This window comes from Saccoglossus kowalevskii, chromosome 14 (genome assembly GCF_978046115.1).
Source record: "Saccoglossus kowalevskii chromosome 14, keSacKowa6.1, whole genome shotgun sequence".
NCBI classification, from domain to species: Eukaryota; Metazoa; Hemichordata; class Enteropneusta; family Harrimaniidae; genus Saccoglossus; species Saccoglossus kowalevskii.
Genome location: NC_140654.1, coordinates 18893120 through 18913381, shown reverse-complemented (window position 1 = coordinate 18913381; position 20262 = coordinate 18893120). Strand labels below are relative to the sequence as shown.

The 20262-nt window shown below is 35.4% G+C and overlaps 1 protein-coding gene across 1 annotated transcript in view; it reads left to right on the top strand.

Moving 5' to 3' along the window:
• LOC100373843 (mRNA turnover protein 4 homolog) overlaps nt 1-18268 on the top strand; it is a 33303-nt gene extending 15035 nt beyond the window's left edge. The window contains exons 3-7 of the mRNA XM_085507679.1: nt 2953-3056; nt 6796-6945; nt 8012-8163; nt 15235-15311; nt 18016-18268. Coding sequence (XP_085363805.1) covers nt 2953-3056; nt 6796-6945; nt 8012-8163; nt 15235-15311; nt 18016-18195 — 663 coding nt within the window. The 3' untranslated portion in view covers nt 18196-18268. The remainder of the gene's footprint in view (nt 1-2952; nt 3057-6795; nt 6946-8011; nt 8164-15234; nt 15312-18015) is intronic.
• The last annotated feature ends 1994 nt before the right edge of the window (nt 18269-20262 follow it).

Genomic DNA, 20262 nt, shown 5'->3' with positions numbered 1-20262 from the left:
TTGTTACGAGCTTATTACGTACAGAGAGCTTTAATCCCATTCACGCGATTTACGCCACACAGCATAGCCATATTATGGCAAAGGCAACTTGAAACCAATAAACGGCAAGGTGTCATTTGCATACTTTATTTTCTATGACAGCAACAACTTACAATTTGAGTTTACAATGATTTCTCAGCGTTTATCCACTGGTATATGTCGTACCATTACTTTCAGCTTTCACCAGACGTGAAGGCCTTTGCCGCAATTTGGCTAAGCTGTGTGACTCGGAACGCGTAGATGTGTTTCCTGCTATCTGCACGTAATAAGTTTCGCTTATTAAGTTTCTTTTTTGGGGGAGTGGCCAAGGCGAAGACGTGTAGTGATGTGAATCTAGGCGATTATGTGCCGTATACGAGCGCCGGTTCGAGTCACGCATGCATTACGTGATTAATTTGATTTGACGTAGTATCTACGGTACCTTGTCGTTTATTCGCTTATTTGCATAATTGTCAACAGAAACTATGAATTTACGCGCACCTCTCTTGCAATAATTTGTTGCGATAAGCGTGGGAAAATACACCCGCCAGGTACGCGCTGTTGATATCATCGTACAAAATAAAATAAAAACGAAATCGCGCAACCGACTGGAAGTCGATTGGCTTCACGTGATGTCCTTGATATCGGCAGAGGGTTCCCCTATCGAGCAGTTTTCATTTAACGACGCACTTAAGGAATGACGACAGTCAAAACAACGCTGTATTTTCCAAAATTAGATGCGTGACTGGCATATCAATTACAATGTAAAATAAAGGCAGTTGACATTTCCTCATCAAAATATTGCAACAAAAATGTTCATTTCTGGGGTCAGATCAAGTGTTATGTAAACAATTGTTGCTAAGTAGGTCATTTTGTATATAAACATTCATACAGTGACTGTAACAGAAAAGACATTTTTTATGTGTTTTATAATAATAAAAACAACTTACCTGATCTCAGTACTGATAGTTTATTGTACAATTATTATTTTTTTTTCCATTTATTTTTGTTACATGTGCAATTGAAATCAGTGTAACAGTAAAGTAAAACCCCAAACAGTTGTACCACAGCAGAACAGTGATTCAAAAAAATATAGGACACCAAATATTCTTACAGGTCTATTCAGCAAAACTTGTGATCTGATTTTGTTAAATTTTACAAACTCAAAAGCATCACGATATGTTGTATTGTTACAATGCAATTAATTGTAACACCAGTTATTTATCTTTGTCAAGCTTTGTTATGATTTATTTCTATGTACATGTACATGTTGATAAATAAAGGCTATGGTTGATTTACTAGTTACATGTGCAATTTAGTTCATTTTGTTACTGTCCCCAAAAAATTATAATTGTTCCACAAAATTAAAGCTGGTGGGCCACCATTTCCCCATTGTCAAAAATCCTGGCTGCAACCCTGTAGTACTTACTTGTCAGTTATACAACCCAGTACACGTCAGAATAGTAGAAAAAAAACTGAAAGTCAGTTATACGTGCCAGGAGAACCACAGAACCCAAATAATTTGTCGGCCGTCCACAGAAGTGATACTATTTTACTTTGCATAGAAATGAACACTAAATACAGCTACCCCGGCCAGCAATTGGAACCAAAATTTGAGACGTGACTTACTCCTGTGATGAAAAATCAGTGATACCTGTAATAACCACAGTCCTGCGTAATAACCAAGGGGTGAAAGACTATATACCTTGGTGATAGCTATGTAATTGCGACCCAATCGATATTTGCAAGACTCAGGAGGGGGGGGGTGGGGTGGTGATCATGGTGACCAGTGAGAACCAAATAGACACAAACCGCTGTGAATTTTTATAAAGGACATGGATTCATTGTTATTACGAACTGCCAGGGAACAATTCCATGTGATGTAATTCACTCTGGCATAAAAAAAGTCAAGGATAATTAATAATGACGACAAAGGTCAAAAACAGTGTTTACTAATTACTTTTTTAAAAGTTTTTTTTAAATTTCCTTCGCGATAGCCAAGTGAAATGGGACAATCCAGGGATGGCAGCGACGACCAACAAATCGTAATTGAGAAAACATAAGCTTACGAAGCATAAAAAAGTGTTTCAAATCGCAGCATAAAGTATGGGACTGAACCATTGTTTACCCTTGAGGGGAACGGTAATTACTTGCTTTTGAGGGTGTCATAATAAGTGAGGGTGAAAAGTGTGTTTATGCTATGAAAAAGTGAAGATCTTACTGTACTTTGTTTATCTTAGTAGAAAGTCGTATTTTTTTTGATTGCCTTTGACTTTCAGGTTTATTTGCTACAAGTTATAGTGCATATACATGTACCTAAGCAGCCGTCCCTCAGCAAATGATTTAGCCCAGCCATTTTCTATGTCAAAATTATGAAACTATCCGTTTTTACGCAATCTGGGAAGTCTGAATTACTAAACGAAGCTGAAATACCCAAGAACCAACACATACCAAAAGTAAATATTCAGAGTATATTTTAAATGTAACCAAACAGGAAGTGAGAATTTGTTACTACTATTATAATATCTTAGTGAGGTAGTAAAAAAAGGTAATTACTTGTGTGCTCAAGCTCATTAATATTCATTATTACTAATTAATATTCATTATTACTAATTAATATTCATTATTACTAATTAATATTCAGCACTCCCATTGGGCTGACAATATTTTCACCTTGTGTAGTGTTCTACCTTAAAGTGGAGGGTCATCACCTGCGCACGCACGGGAATCGAGTCCCAAGCGACGATAACAACACATGCTAAAAACGCAAAGACTTGTGGCTAGATGCTTGTTTGTAAACAATGACACACTATGGCCGGCTGACGCATGCGCAGGTCTCCTGCTCTCCTACTTTAACTTATTCTGTGTCGTAATTGCCATGAAGTAAATGTACTGGTAATTGATGATAAATGCTCTTTTTTTTTTTTTCCCTAGGTTCAAAATAGTGTAGACAGCTACGCCAGAATATTTTTATTTTCAGTACAGAATATGAGAAATAATAAACTCAAAGATGTACGGAATGAATGGAAACATAGTAGGTGAGGACCACTGAACATTGTATTATTCAACCAACACTCTTCATATAGGGTCAAGTCTCCTAAAAAAAACATTTTCACACAAAATATGAACATCGGCTTAATTTGTAGGTAAAAAACATACTTGATAAGTTTTGTATGTACCAAATGTTAGAACTACTATTATCATACATCTGTCATCGTAATTTTGCGGTATTTTGCAGGGTATTTTCAGGGTATTTTGCGAATTCCAAATATGGAATGATTACACATGCAAGCGTCCTCTAATAATAAAAACAAACATGGCTGCCACCAGGGTTTGACTGAACTCGCACAAAGAAGTTTGCTGATTCTGCTCTAAACTTTTTGGATTTTGGCGTTCTCATGATGTATCCTTGGAAGGAAAAGATGTACATGTATAGTAATAAGGTTATTATGAGAATACAGTACAGTCAGAGTATCGACCGCAGCGCAGCGCAGCGGCGTACTGTCTGAGTGCATACTTTGAGGTATCCTCGTATTAACCTCATAATATATGTTGATTTGTACACATGAGAAATATGGTAACAGGATTTGTATTTGTACCAAATGTTCTACAGATCAAGGACAGACAGACTGGGTAACTTTCATTTAGACAAGCTGCTTGGTTGGAAACCACAGATCTGAATGGTGGATTGTTCACATTGCGATGGGTTTTATAGGGGTTTTAGCAAAGCAGTAGTGACTGAGAAATGCGAATTTGACTCCATGCATGAATTAACTGAATCTTAATTTAGCTAAAGTGTCAACAATCTCATTGTGAGAATATACTTTATTTTAAATTAGTGACATCTTGAATTAGCGAAATTACAGATTAGCTTAATTAGCTAAAATAACATGCTAGCTAAAAAGACAGGTTTTACAATATTCTCGGCGAGGACATCTTTTCACCGCCTGTCAATCGTCACTGTGAAAGCAAAGGCCAAAAATCTCTCAGTAAACTGTACTTTGGGATAGTCCTGAACAGTGAAACATGATTACCCAAATATGTAGAACATGTATAAATTTGAGTGCTCAGGATTATTTCAAAGTTGAGCTTGTACTGTTTCGTTGGCTTTAACTATTTTCACCAGGTCTTCAACCGATGTTCCACAGCAGCTTGCGCAGTGCCCATAGAAATACATGGTACAGTTAGTAGTGTGCATCTTAGCAATGTACATTGTTCTGTGTTTAGCAACATTGTATCAGCCATCAAAGTTTAATTTTTTTTTCTATGGCAACCAATTTGAAATTTTTTGTGGTCAACTAGAAAAATTAGTAGTACAAAGTACAAAATTGCTAGTCGTCAGATTTGATTGTTAAACAAATAAATTAAAGAACACCAAATATGTTTAAATTTAGCTATTTCAGATGGGATGTCCTTTGTAATATTATGGTTGACACTGATTCACTGACAATATCAGATCCACTTTCAATCCCATTCTGCTGCAAAGTGCTGTAAAAGCAGGGTTCTCCCCAGAAAAAATGCATAGCGCCGGGGCTAATTTGCATAATAATTTGCATATCATTTACATATCTTTCCTTCATGATTAACAGAACTTATTTACAATTATGAATATTAGTGAGCTCAGTCACAGGGCAAATATTTTTTTTAATGGAATCAACACATTATGTTTCACAATTTAGAAGAGTTTGAAACATTCTCGAAATACAAATGCTACAGATTAAAAACAAACACAAATACATTATTGTTGCAATTTAATTGTTTTGTAAAACGTTGAAGGAAACGCATTCAAAACGTTAAGCCAGATTTATGTTCACGAATCTCATAATTTTATTCACTCCAAAAACATTCTCCTTCAAAAAATCGATCACGTAATTAATTGACGTATTGTTGTAATTTATTATTCGTACCATCAACTTCTAAAACGTTTACAATTACAGTAATGAGCGAACAAATAAAGCTTCAAAACGATCATCAAAGTTACGACGTGACATAACTTACTTGGCCATGTTATACACCAGTTATAGCAATAATTCCTCAACAAATTTTACTTCTTTTTTTTTTATATGAAATGTAAGTAAAATCCGACTTATTTTTATCGGGAGCGATTATTTTTGATCACTTGATCGCTTCGGTAAAAAAAAAACAGACCCGCCATGATGTTTGTGAAACATTAGCATGTGTCCTTTGACCCGATGGGTCAAGAATTCCATTAACCAATCAAAATGCCGCATGGTAATGCCGGTAGAACCCGAAGTTTTCCGAATGGTAGTGATCATAAAAATTACATTGCGGAAGTAAAGCGATGTCGTAGCACGATGTGTTGGCATCAATTTCAATTGAAAACTGCATGACAGCTTTCGAAAGAGGTGATTTGCAATTTTTAAAAGGTAAATTAGGTCTTGAAAGAAGAGTTTTTACATGATTCGCAATGATAACAGTTCAAATGTATTTTACTAAATCACGCAATAAACACGTTGTTTTTTTCTTGAGTAGCGTGAACTGATCGTGAACTCCGATTTGACCATGTTATATCGAGGTGGAATTGATTTTGAAATAATTTTAGCTTTCAATCTAAAGACTGTGTCTATCGCAGAAAGTATTTACTTACAAACAAAGAGGTGCTAATTCCACAAATTTGACTAGCCGCTACGTATCGTGCGACTAGGTCTATTGTTTATAAATTATAATCCACGACTGGCAGGATGCGTGTCGGTCGGTACGTAATTATACCAACAATCAGACAATAGTCCTCGTCGGAAGCATTTCCGTGGTGGTCACTAATTTTGAGTGACGGTCGGGGCCGACCGGCGTGGCGAACAAAGCTTTTTCACATCTGATATTAGCATGTCAAATATGAAATCAAGCGCCGAGGTGGGAACACATAGCGCCGAGGTCCCAAGTGAAGCGCCGAGATTCACAGGTATAGCGCCGCGGACCTCGGCGCTAAAAAGCCCTGGGGAGAACCCTGAAAAGGGTTAATTTTGCTTATTTCGCTGACTGGAAAATGCGCTAAATTAAAACCCAGTGAATATGTAAAATTTAGCATAGAATACATTATCTAAATGATAAAATCGTGAATTTAAAACCCAATTTAACCGTGAATTTAAACCCAGTGAAAATTAGTCATTTTACAGCACATGGTTTATCACTCGGACTTTCCAAATATGGAGCAAATATTTATACACAATAATAAGAATTAAATACAGCAAATAGTGAAATTCATAGAAGTGTGCTACCAAGAGTTGGCAAGCTGTATAATCTGTTTTATTTTACAGTGAATTTGTCGCCAGGTTGAAATTGGAGTTACTAAAATTCAATAGCCATGGTGACCAAAATGGTCGCAATCTAGAGGCCAGAAAATGTAGACTTGTAGAGCTCTTGCATCCCATGTAAACAACAAAAAGTGTTGAAATGTGACGTCAATGACCTTTAGCGTGTCAATGGTTGTGACGTACTGTGAAATACTTTATTTTCGCTTGGAATTAATTTTCACTATTTTTGCTGAAGGAACGAGTTCAGTGAAAATAAAATCCAGCAAATACACTTTTCCTCTACATTTTACATTCAATTTGTCATTGAAAATAAATTCTATACAAAATGCACAAAAGCTTTTGTCAGCGAAAACAAATTCCAGCTAAAATAAAGTATTTTCCAGTAGAGGAAAATGTTACTGTTTGAATGAATGCTGAATGAGTGTTGATAATCAGCTTTTTACAGAATGACAAATGTTGTTTTCGATGCTAGATGTATAATATTTTTCATATTTCACTTTTTCAGGTTTTTTTTAGGTAAAAATAAAGTTATGTCACTTGCATTTGGTAGAAGACCAGAAAATGAGTACAGGGAAAATTTGCATAGGCTGAGTAAAAGATTGGCGGGAAATGTAGGAATTTTATTTACAAATAAAACCAAAGATGAAACGATAAAGTAAGTGCACAGTTTCGTGTAGGTAATTGTACTGTTCTACGACTGTAATGTTGTGACTTGTAACCTTTGAACTGTGACCTAGAGTTGAGTTGACCTGACATGACCTGACTTGACCTGACCTGACTTGACTTGACTTGACTTGACCTGACCCGACCTGACCCGACCTGACTTGTAATTAATTATTCGGGCATGCTCAGTTGCACTTAGAAACCAGGAGTTGAGTCATTAATTTTGGTTAAATAAATAAACCAGTCTTTTTCTCAAGAAAACATAATAATTCTCTAAGAAATTACTGTAATTGCAAGTTTGTGTTTATTATGATTGTAAACGAGGGCCACTTGTTATAAGATGCAAACCTCAACTGTGGTACTTGGTCATGCGCACAAGATGATAAATTGCAATTACTGACGTATACCAGAAAGTAAATGATAAAATTGAAAGATTCAATAAGAAAATTATCTTACACACTACACAGCAAAGAACTAAAGTTAGTTTACATAGAAAATACAGAAGATGTGCTTGTCATTTGATCAATAATAATTCAATGCATATCAGGTGGCATTGAAAAGACCATTCTAATGTATTTTACCAGAGGTACATTACTTGGGGTTTGCAACGTGCATAGTTCTGTTTGGTGACATCATGTCAAGATCCCATGTCAAGATCCCATGATGCTACGACCTACTGACATGACATAGGCGGTTTGTAATAAAACAATAAAACATGTATTACCAGATTCATAATGAAAAAATGTATTACATCGAAAATGTACTGAAAATATAGTTATCGTAAAACGGCATCGTGAGCAGCTATTTTGATCCACCTGGACATCCCAGTATCCTAGTTACCTCGGGCATGCGCATTCGCATTTTTTTGAGTAGGAACGCTTATGTGAGAGCGAGATTGAAACAGGATCTTGGTATCATGTCACCGTAGTTGCAAACTGACATATGAATGCAACATAAACAGACTAGTCAGACTTTTTATCATGTCATTGTTTCTCCATTCAAAACTAAATGTGTAGAATTTTTCACTAAAATTTCCTCTATTTTTTCTCTGAATTCAGATGGTTTGAGGGTTACTCTTTTGCAGACCACCCACGGTCTGGGAATAAAGCAGCGTACACAGTCACGCTTGACGAAGGTCCATTAGAACAGTTTCCTCATTCTATGGAGCCACATTTGCGACAACTTGGACTTCCTACTACTCTCAAAAAAGGTAAATGATTCATTAAGGGGATGTCACATGACATAGGAAACCACCTGACTGATAATATATGCTTCTAATTAGTTCCCGTTCGGACGCTGTCCGAAAACGGGCACTTATGTTTTGACCTCCGTGCGTCCGTGCGTTCCAATCACAATCAAACTTCACACATACATCATACATGATATTATACATATGCTCATCAATTTGTTTCACAATCTGTTTCAAGATGGCCGAATGGCGGCCATTTTTGTTCTAAAAATCATCAAAATCAAGTATTTCTTGGCTGTTTACAGAGTGGTTTTGTTCAAACTTGGTATATACATTGGACATTATAGGACCTTGATGCACATCTTTTTGTTTTCAGATAAGATTAAGAACGTTGTGTCGTCACCGGAAGCGCTGTCCCAGCACAAACCTGTGTCATATGACGCCTTACTAGCCGGTTTTGGCTAAAATAGCGCTCCACTGTCTCTTTACACTAGTGTTTATACACGGAACTTGATAATTTTTTTCCCAATTTAAGTTGCTTTTTAATCGCGTATATTTTAGTGAAATATTGTTTATTGAGTGAAATATTAATGTCATAAATAATTAAATCGTGGAAATAACAGAAACTAACACATGATAACAATAATAAAATTTGTGTTTGAAGTTCGAAAGTACTTGCGTAATTTCCGGTTTCAACTAGTTCGAAAATAGAACATCCTTGAACGCGATACAATTACGCGTAGAACTCCTTCTGAACCAGACAGTAGCAGCCGTAAACTCATTGCAAATTTGTGCAATTTGGGTCCAGTTTGACCATACAATATTTCTAATTTTCATTTATCATTATTTAATACGTGCCAATTGACGATTGACTTCAAAACGTTCGAAGTTTCGAACAAACTCCCGACACACCTTGCGCGATATGCGTCAGATCAGTGTAGAAGACGCCGACCTGCAGCATCAATGGATTAAGAATGGCCGACTTGCGCCCATTTCGTTTTAATGAATGTGGTTCTAGTGCCATACCTCAGGCTTGCTTTGACTGATTATGTCATAGATATACAGATTTATTGGTTTGATGATTCTATTAAAAATGGCCGAAAGGTGGCCATTTTTGTGCTAAAAAATCATCAAAATCAAGCACTTCCCAGCTGTTTACAGATGGATTTTGTTCAAACCTAGTATATACGTTGGACATTATAGGACCTTCATGCACATCATTTTGTTTTTCAGATACATGTAAGACTCAAAATGGCCGACTGGCAGCCATTTTGTTTTAATGAATGTGGTTCTAGTGCTATATCTCTGACTTGCTTACACTGATTATGTTCAAATATTCATTATAAATCATGTCATAGATGTACAAATACATTGGTTTGACGATCCTATTGAAAATGGCCGAATGGTGGCCATTTTTGTGCTAAAAAAATCACCAAATATCAAGCATTTATAGATGGATTTGGTTCAAACTTGGTACATACATCAGACATTATGGATGCACGTCATTTTATTTTTCAGATCGGATTTGAAATGGCCGACTGGTGGCCATTTTGTATTAATGAATGAAGCTCTAGTGCCATATCTCTGACATGCTTTGACTGATTATGTTCAAATTTTATATATTTATTATACATGTATTCAAAATGGCTGATTTTGTTTTAATTAAATCCTGTTCCAGAGCAATATCTCTCAATACTCATTTGACGATCAAATCATTTTAATGTTAATCAATCATCATAATCATATTCCTGACATGTTTATATTCCAGCTATATTACTATAAACAAAACTATATATCTTAAATTTGATAACTAACTGGGACTGTGCCATGCATGGCTTGTTTTCTTCTGCTTTGATCATATCATCACTGGTTTCTCAGGGTTGACTGGGCGAATAGATGATTTATGTCGCTGGATGCAGCGAGAATATTACCTATGAATATGACTTCTAAATATTTTCTCTGACCAATCAGAAACCGTTACCAGAACGAGGCTGCCTAACAATTTCAGGGCGCCAACTTTAATACTGTTCGGTGGCGTTCTTGTTTTGGAATCTTCAAGAGCTCAATAGTGTAGTTTTTGTATTGTTCCAAACTTTCGATCAGTTGATAATAAATGGTGTTAGTCTACAAATTGGACCTGCTCGGCGACGCCTGATAAAATACAGCTCAGTTGTCAAGCCACAATTTTCTGTTCAGTACGATATCTTTGTGTATTGTGTGAAAGGCGCAGACCGAATGCCTGCCGCAGAAAACGAATGATTTGATCTTGAATTTGAATTTCTTATTCATAGCTCAATGTCAAAATGTTGATTTTTGAGAGGGGAATATTGTAAAATACCGCCTGATTGGTCTTCATCTACATCACATGCACTACATGCTATTTGCAGATCAAAACAAACATTGTTCAATCATAAATGACAGGCATGACACATAGTCTTTGCAATAGTTATAACTTCACTATAAACCCTCAGTGTCTCTTTAAGCTTTATTAGTCCCCTTTCGGACGCAGTCTGAAAACGGAGACTTATGTTTTGACCTCCATGTGTCTGTGCGTGCATGTGTGCATCTGTGCGTGTGTCCGAACCTGTATCTTAGAAATGCCTAGACCAATCACAATTAAACTTCACACATACAAACTGTACATCATACATGATATTATACATATGATTCAAGATGGCCGAATGGCGGCCATTTTTGTGCTAAAAAATCCTAAAAATCAAGCATTTCTCGGCTGTTTACAGATAAATTTTGTTCAAACTTGGTATATACATTAGACATTACGGGTTCCTGATGCACGTCATTTTATTTTTCAGTTTGGATTCAAAATGGCTGACTGACAGCCATTTTGTCTTAATGATTGGGCTTCTAGAGCATATCTCTTAAATGCTTTGACTGATTGTATATTCAAATTTTATATATTCGTTATACATCATGTTATATATATATACATGTATTCAAAATGGTTGATTTTAAATGCTGTTCAGAGCAATATCTCTCAATATGGACAAGTTCTTGTTTGACGATCATATACAAATGTCAATCATTTTAATGTTAAAAAATCATATTCCTGACATGGTTATATTCCAGCTATATTACTATAAATAAAACTATATATCTTAAAATTGATAACTAATGGGGACTGTACCATGCATGGCTTGTTTCAGTAATGAATGTCTATCGTTGATGAGATATCATTTAAAATGTTTTTAATACACTGGAGTAGAAGCTGCAAAGCATACTTATAAGATTTAGGTTTGATTGAAATGCGTCTAAACATTCATTAGTAATTCAGGAAGATCCTCCATTTTAATCTGGGTCATCACCATAGCAACAGGTGAACTTTGAATATAGTAACTGATACTATACCTCATTAGGCTAAGGGAAGGGGGTCACAGATAGATTATACTTATTTGAGATTATCTTTCCAAACATGGCCTAAAGACTGGAGTAGCATTTACTTTGATATCAATCTTGTTGCCTTGATGCAATATTAAGTTATTAATCACAGACTGTCTGGACACTTTCATGCAAGTAGTTATGGTAAAGCAGACTTGGTTTTTTTTTTCGTCAACGCTAAATTGAAAATGCTCATCTGTAAATGTCAGTAATAATCACATTCAGACAAACTAAATGTGTGTTCATTTAATCAGTTTGCGTGTTACAAATCCTTCTTTGGTGTTTCATTTTAAACAAAATGGCGCGGCGCCCATGAATCGTGATATTTGTGATGATAAAATTGCAAAAGTTTTCGGTGTTGGTGCCCTCAAGCCTCATCAGGTACAGGCAATCGACGCAGTTTTGTGTGGGAAAGATCTCTTCATAGCGACAAAAACAGGAAGTGGAATTTTGTTTTATAATTTGGTACGTCCAAGCTGATTGGGGGCCTTGTTTTGAGGCGCATCCTACCAGATCTCACTGCTTAAGATACGCAATTAGCCTATGCGATCCTGCACGGTATCGTGTAGAAGCCTATAGATCGAAGATACGGGACCGTGCGATTCAGACAATGCTTCCAAACATGTGACATGTTTTGGAGACTGGTTTGTGCATGTACTTGAATTAGCATATTGAGAATAAAACATCAAGAGAGACAGTGACTTTTTCACTACAAATTCCAAAAGATTAGACAAAAAAAAAAAAAATTTGTTGATTAAAAATATAAAATTGTGTTTGTTGGCTCCAGAATTAAGGTTCATTTTTTAGAAATATTGAAGAATTTAAGAAAAAGTGCAGAAAAATTTGGGTGACAAAGTCTGGTGGTGAAAAGGTTTATGTCTAGAAATGTAATTTGTTTGTACAAAAAATAAAAAAAAAAATGTATAATTGTTGGTGGGTCTGATAGCATATTAAATTGGCATTATCATAGAGAGATGGTCACACTGTCTTCTCATGTAGTACCAAACTGAGTTTTCAATCAAACATTTTAAACGAATTGTCTGATTGTAGACATTGAGTTGTTACATAAAATAGACATTCAGTGTTCAATAATTTAGCATGGCGTGGACATTTCAAAAAAAGACTTCTGTGAACCCTTCCCCCATCACCAATGGCTGAGCTTTCTCTGACCCTTCACCAGTAACCAATCAGCTAATCTTTTAACCCATCACATGGCACGGTTTCAGCTAACCCGGCAACTGTCACCAAAGGCTTGGCTTCCTCTTACCCTTCACTATTAACCAATCAGCTGATCCTTCACCCATCACATGGCACGGTTCTAGCTAACCCGGCAACTGTCACCAAAGGCTTGGCTCCCTCTTACCCTTCACCAGTAACCAATCAGCTAATCTTTTACCCATTACATGGCACGGTTTCAGCTAACCCAGCAACTGTCACCAAAGGCTTGGCTTCCTCTTATACCCTTCACCATTAACCAATCAGCTGATCCTTCACCCATCACATGGCACGGTTCTAGCTAACCCGGCAACTGTCACCAAAGGCTTGGCTTCCTCTTACCCTTCACTATTAACCAATCAGCTGATCCTTCACCCATCACATGGCACGGTTCTAGCTAACCCGGCAACTGTCACCAAAGGCTTGGCTCCCTCTTACCCTTCACCAGTAACCAATCAGCTAATCTTTTACCCATCACATGGCACGGTTTCGGCTAACCCAGCAACTGTCACCAAAGGCTTGGCTTCCTCTTAACCTTCACCAGTAACTGGCTTGGATTTAGCCAAACCTTAATTCTTATAAAATAATCATCTAATAAAATAATCAGAAATTTTTACAAAACCTGTTTAGTAAGTCACTTAAGGTAGCGGGACTATTATTTGCATACTTGTTTTCATCTTCTAATTGTGACTAAATGACTACAAATAGACCCGGGAAAGTATATATTTTTAGAATCGCCAGACTTCAAGCTTTTCACAAGTGTATTTTGCATGCCCGTATCTGCATTCTATGACGCGTAACTCAATCAAAGGTGAAAAATTACTTTTTCTGTAAAAAAAAAAATTACGCATTTATGCTGGCGATAAGAAGTATTTTTTTCACTTTTCCTAGTTGTTCAATAGTCTGGTAAAATGAATGTGTCTGGTTAGTTTTATTCAAGCAACGCATTTTAAAAAATAGTGTCCTGAATTTCAATTACTGTTTTAGTCGCATTGCCCCCAACTCAAACCACAACTCGTTGGTAAATAATCGATGAAATAGTTTGTCTGGACACATTCAAGTTCCTCTCATTGTCACCTTAAAGCTGTGAAAATTTGGTGTTAATATGACGACAATAAGTATACGTTATTTTTTGTTAAAGACCTTGTATTTTGAAAAACATAAACTCGTAGAAAACGTCCATGAAGTAACAGCAAAGATTTTCAAGCTTGTTTATTGGCACAATCAATCTGTTTTCCCATCAAGGTCTGTTTTACCATGTGTAGGGACATCAAATGTGTAAGGCTATTGGAAACCAAAAAAATAAAGTAATGGGATAGCTATAATTGGATAAATTCGGCATATGAAAACACCAAAATCAATGATTTTTTTCAGTGGCTGTGTGACCTTGTATCTGACACATTCATATGCAAATGACTAATCTGTGAAACAAACAGGGGCGGAGACAAACCACTCAATTGTTTGGAAACACTCATTGTGTGTCAGATAGCTACTGATAACACATCTTAACATTGCTTTGTCTTGAGTTTATCTTTGAAACTTATAGGCACACAAATTAAACCTGTGTTGTTGATTTTGGAAAACACTACTGAGGCTGCCTTGCTTCCCTTCAGAAAATCTACATTTTAACCAACTTACATGACATTCTATGTTATATTGACTTTATCATATGAAAGTTTATGGTGCATTTCATCAATTAATAAATAAATGTGAAAATCGTAATTTTCAACACAAATAATAGTCTCGCTACCTTAAAGCAGTGCATATTGTTTTGCCATGAATCTGTAGTGTGTAATAGGGCTCTGCAAAATGTCATCCCTCCCACCATTCTCCAAGCTATGCCGGGTTGGTGTAGTAGTTGACGATAAAGAATCACCAAAGACAACATTTTTCACCACAATGCAAGGGATATGTTTATTTCAAACTTACTGTATGTAAAAACATTTCATCAAGTCAAAGTTCAGCAAATGTAATAAATAGCAATGGAATCATTGGCAAACACAAAAAAAGTAGATTTCTACTCAAGTGCAACGGCGTGAAGCAGTCGTACCTGCACTTTCTGTGGAATGTTCAACACGAGAAATTTTAAAATGCAATTAGTAATGTAAATTCAGGAAAAAATACACCAAAAAAATAAGTACTAAGTCTGCTTGTGTTTTGAATATCACCAAAGATCTTCTAGTGCTCTGTGTAAAATACTTTATTTTAGCTGGAATAAATTTTTGCTGAAAAGTGTTTTGAATGGAATTTATTTTCACTGATTTGTGACAAGTTGAATGTAAAATATAGGAAAAAAAGTATATTCGCTGGATTTTATTTTCGCTAAATCATTCCTAAAGCGAAAATAGCGAAAATAAAGTATTTTACAGTACAAGAATATTTGAATTTTCAAATTCAACTTTTCATTCTATGCTTGGAATTCACTAGCACGCTCGCAATAATTTGTTGTAATGTGGTTATATTGGTAATTTAATTTTGCAGGAATTGTAACATTATTATCTGAGCACACTGTTTGCAAAGCTGGACACAATCTAACACCAGAACAAGCACGGATATTGGTACGTATGGTTACTGTCATCGTACTTATCATGGTGACCTTATTTCGCACCATGTGTTGAAATTAAATACTGATAGATATTAATAATTAACGTACCAGTAATCTTAATTAACCGAATTTTGACTCGCGTGTATGAAGCACACAATGGGAGTCTTTGCGGTTAGTGTATCTGTGCGTGTGCGATCGTATATGTCTGTTTCACTGATATTTTGAGAAACTATTATCAAATTTAATAAGATTTGGTACATTGTTCCTCGGGGGATATATACATCTATGGTCATGTGACATTGGTGCCATTTTTCTGTATTGATTTATTTAATTTACTTAAATTTGTTTACATGTATGTTTTGAATCTACTAGAAATATAATCAACAACAACACTATTTGGTTGATAGTTGACATGCATTGACTTGACCTCTATCAGTTTTTTTTAATTCAGTGGCAAAATCTTCAATTCCCTTTTTTTTGCCAACATTTTAGTGAAATTTTTTGTCAAATCTACCAGCTCAATTACTTTGATACTTAGTACTGTGGAATACTTTATTTTCGTTGGAATTAATTTTCGCTGAAAAGGCTTTTTGGGCGTTTTGCTTGGAATTTATTTTCACTGATTTTTGATGAGTTTAATGTGAAATATAGGAAAAAAAGTATATTCACTGGATTTTATTTTCACGGAATCATCCCTTCAGCGAAAATAGCGAAAATAAATTCCAAGCGAAAATAAAGTATTTTACAGTATGTTGTTACTCTGAGTTTAGTTATTTTGTGGCAACATCGCCAATTCTCTATTTTTAGCCATTATTTTTGTAATTTTTGGTAAAAAATGCAATTTTTGACTTTCTTGAAAATACCAGCTTAATTACTTTGATACTTTGTTTGATTTGTAACAAGTTGATAATAATTACTACATTGGTTGTTATTTAGAACATACAAAATGTAGTTACAAAGACGTGAAGTGGAGCTATTCAATATCTCAAGAACCAATTATTAGATTTTAATGCTTTGTGATAATGCATAGACCTGATAAGGTTTCAGTGGAAGTCTGTGCATGTTACTAATATGTAATACTGTTACACACTTCCCTACTCTCAAATGAAATGCAATTTATTTTTTTTTGGCAAAAACCTTTGAGTGACAGGTCAATTAGGCTATTTTTAGTTGTTATACTGATATCTTTAAATTTCATTGGAACTTAGTTGCTCTGCTTAGGCTCTGCTGTAACAACTGATTAATTTTAGGATTGAAATAAATTTGTTATTTTAATTATCCAAATTTGCCTAAATTAGGTAATTTTTTGATATCTAAATAATCTTAGCATTTTAATTCTGATTCATGTACCTCAAATACTTTCAGCATACAGGAGCTTTTTCTGAGCTTCCTTTGTTATGTTATGCATGTTATTTTGCGTTCTAAGTTTGATCGAATGTCCAAAAACAAGTAATGCTGTTTGTTGTTAAATTTCTGATAAGTTTCTGATTAGTCTATGAATATGCATTTATGTATGTGTTGCCTACTAATTAAATGTTCTGTTATGTGTTTCTTTGCAACGGTTTGAAATGCACATCAGTTTGTTTCATTGATCCAATTCAAAATGGCTGATGGTCGGCCATGTTTTCAAAAATGCTGTTCTACACGCTGGTTGTCAAAATGCAACAAAATCAATTCAGTTCTCAGTCATTTATACACACTTAAAAGATTTCTCAACCGTTTTCTTTTACCCAGTGCTCAGACTACCAATACAACATACTGGCAATGCTTATTATTTAAAGTGTTAATCGACATAATTATATACATGTATTATATGTGTGCCCTGCTCAGTAGTATTGACATAGACGCCGTCAAAGTTTATCGAACACCAGATATTTTGCACGCTTTGTGCTTCCTTCTCGGAAATTGCTTATTTCTTCGTAAAACGAATCCGGACATTTTTAAAACAACGAGAGGTGCGTTATGGACATTTTGACCTGTGTAAGAATTTTAAGAATCGACCAACATTTAGGCGAGTTATGTAACTGAATGTCTTAGAATAGTTTTTGAATATATAATGAGCAACTTTGAAACAATATTTCTTGCTGTTTTGGATTTTGCAAGGGTCTATCGTTGCGGTTCTAGCGATCATACCACTTTGTGTGTTAACAGTTTTGTTTTTGTGTTCAGGGGTGCCAAAACATATACATATACATGATATCTCTCAGCCTATTGGCCTAAGCCGGTTATCGGTAAAAACTAGGGATTATTTTTGTCGTGTTTGACTTCATAGTACGTGTTATACACGTTCGGAACTATCGTCCTCAGATTTGCTAAATTCTTCTGTAAATGCCGTTTTCGTATTTTGGTGTGGTCATGGAGGTAATAAGAATTACCTATATCTCGCGATGTATTCGCGATAGATGATTGGAATATGAATAGATCTCACGTTATTTTAAGAGATCTATTGATAATCTCGTTCACTAGATATAGTAAGAACTGATAACCTAAACAAACGTGGCACGCATTACTTCTGTTGTATTAGTTGTCTGAGCCCAGTGTACGAGTAAATACATATTATGAACATGATCATGAACATGTGTGCCCATTCCTATATAATCTTGCTATGAAAGCATGCATCTCATATAATGACTTGTTGGCTTGCATTATTGTAAATGCACATTGCCATTTCCCAGCAAATTATTATAAATTTTTTTTTTTATATTTCTGATTCACAGAAACTTCTTGATCATAAGATGTCAAAATTCTCCATAAAATTGGAATGTATGTGGTCAAATGACGGGACTTTTGAAAACTTGAGTGTAAAAAATAAAAAGCCTGTAAAACATGAAAGTGATGGAGAAGAGGAGGTGGAAGATGAAGAGGAGGATGGCACAAATGATGATGATATGTCATAAACTGATTGAATAAATAAATCTTTAAAAAAAATATTATTTCTGTGTCTGTATGATTTTGTATGTGAAAAAAAAAAAAAAACACTGTTGTTCACGTTGTCATAATCACAACCGGGCTCTATTGAGATACATCGACCATCAAATATGTATAGTAGTAATGTGAGATTATTAAGTGTGGAAATACCCCAAAAATAGCTTCATGTTTGTTGAATCAACAAGATGATTTTTAGCCCACGAGAACGCTATGACCTTTGTTTGTCCCATTTTAATGTTCAATTTCATGCATTGAATAGAAAAATGGTCATTTGGCTCGGATGATCAATGCAGATTACGTTTGTATTTATATGCAGTGATCTGTTTAACATTGGTGTGCTTGAAAGTTATAATTTTATTAGCTCCACTGTCGACTTTGTCGAGCGGAGCTCATCATATGAGTGATTGTTAATGTTTTACTTTTTCGACTTCTTCTTCTTGGAAACTACAAGTCTGAATGCTGTGATAACTTAGTGTATATGTACCTTGGGTTGACCTCTCTTAGATTTGTTCATTTCATGATGATATCTTCAATTCTCTAATTTTGGTGAATAGTTTTGTCATTTTTGGTAAAAAGTGATATTTTCGACTTCTTGTTAAAAACCTCTCGTCCAATTGCTTTGATATTACATATATAGGTACCACATGTGGACCTCTCTCAGATTTGTTCATTTTATGATATCTTCAATTCTCTAATTTTGGTGAATATTTTTGTCATTTTTGGTAAAAAGTAATATTTTTGACTAATAAGTCTGATTGCATTGATACTATGCATATTCTTCATTTTTTAATGATATCTTCAGTTCCTTAATTAGTCGTCCGAACGGGGACTTACAATTCGGTTTCCGTCCATGTGTCCGTCCGGAGTCGTATCTCAGAATCCCTTGGACCGATTCCGTTCATTCTTTGCATGTGCCTAGTACTTTATCTGGGACATATGCACATGCAGTGGTTTAGCGATTCGATTCAAAATGGCCGACTGGCAGCCATCTTGTTTTTTGAAAATGTTGTATTTCGGACATGCTTTGTCAGTTTTCATTCAAATTTGGTACATAGATTATACATGTTAGTATACATGTCCATGACGAGTTATTTCACAATTGGATCAAAGATGGCCGACTGGCAGCCATCTTGTTTTTTGAAAATGTATTTTGGACATGCTTTGTCAGTTTTCATTCAAATTTAGTACATCGATCATACATGTTAGGATACTTGTCCCCGACCATCCGTGAGTTCCTGAGTCTGTCTGTCCGTTCGTGCGTGCGTGCATCAGTCTGTCAATAGTAATATTTCAGAATCCTGTGGACCTATTCGTTCATTCTTTGCATGTGCCTAGTACCTTATGTGGGACATATGCACATGCAGTGGTTTAGCGATTCGATTGAAAATGGCCGACTGGCAGCCATCTTGTTTTTTGAAAATGTTGTATTTTAGACATGCTTTGTCAGTTGTCATTCAAACTTGGTACATAGATTATACATGTTAGGTTACATGTCCAGTACAATTTATTTCGCAATTGGATCAAAGATGGTCAACTGGCAGGCATCTTGGTTTTTTTTTTTATGCGGTATCTTGGAAGTGCTCTGTCAGTTTTCATTCAAATTTGGCACATACATGTACTTTATACATGTTAGGATGCATGTCCATAACAATTTGTTTCAAAATCTGGTCAAGGATGGCCGATTGCCAGCCATCTGACATTTTGGCCTTGCTACTATATTTCCACAATTTATGTACCATTTTCATTTGTATTTGGCACATACATCATACATATCGGTGTATTTCATAATCAGATCAAAGATGGCTGAATAATTATTATATGAACAATCTAAACTGCCAGTTACGTCAATTAACTGTTGCAAATGCATTCCATAGATAATTTAATTCACCAAGTGTGATTGGCAAGCAAGGTACCGTACTTGTGTAAAGTACTTGAGTTGAAGATTTTTGCATTGTTTGTGGAACAATGGCAGTTTTATTGATTAATCATTGATTAATAAAAAAATATGCTTTGTTTGTAAAAACAATGGCACTTTT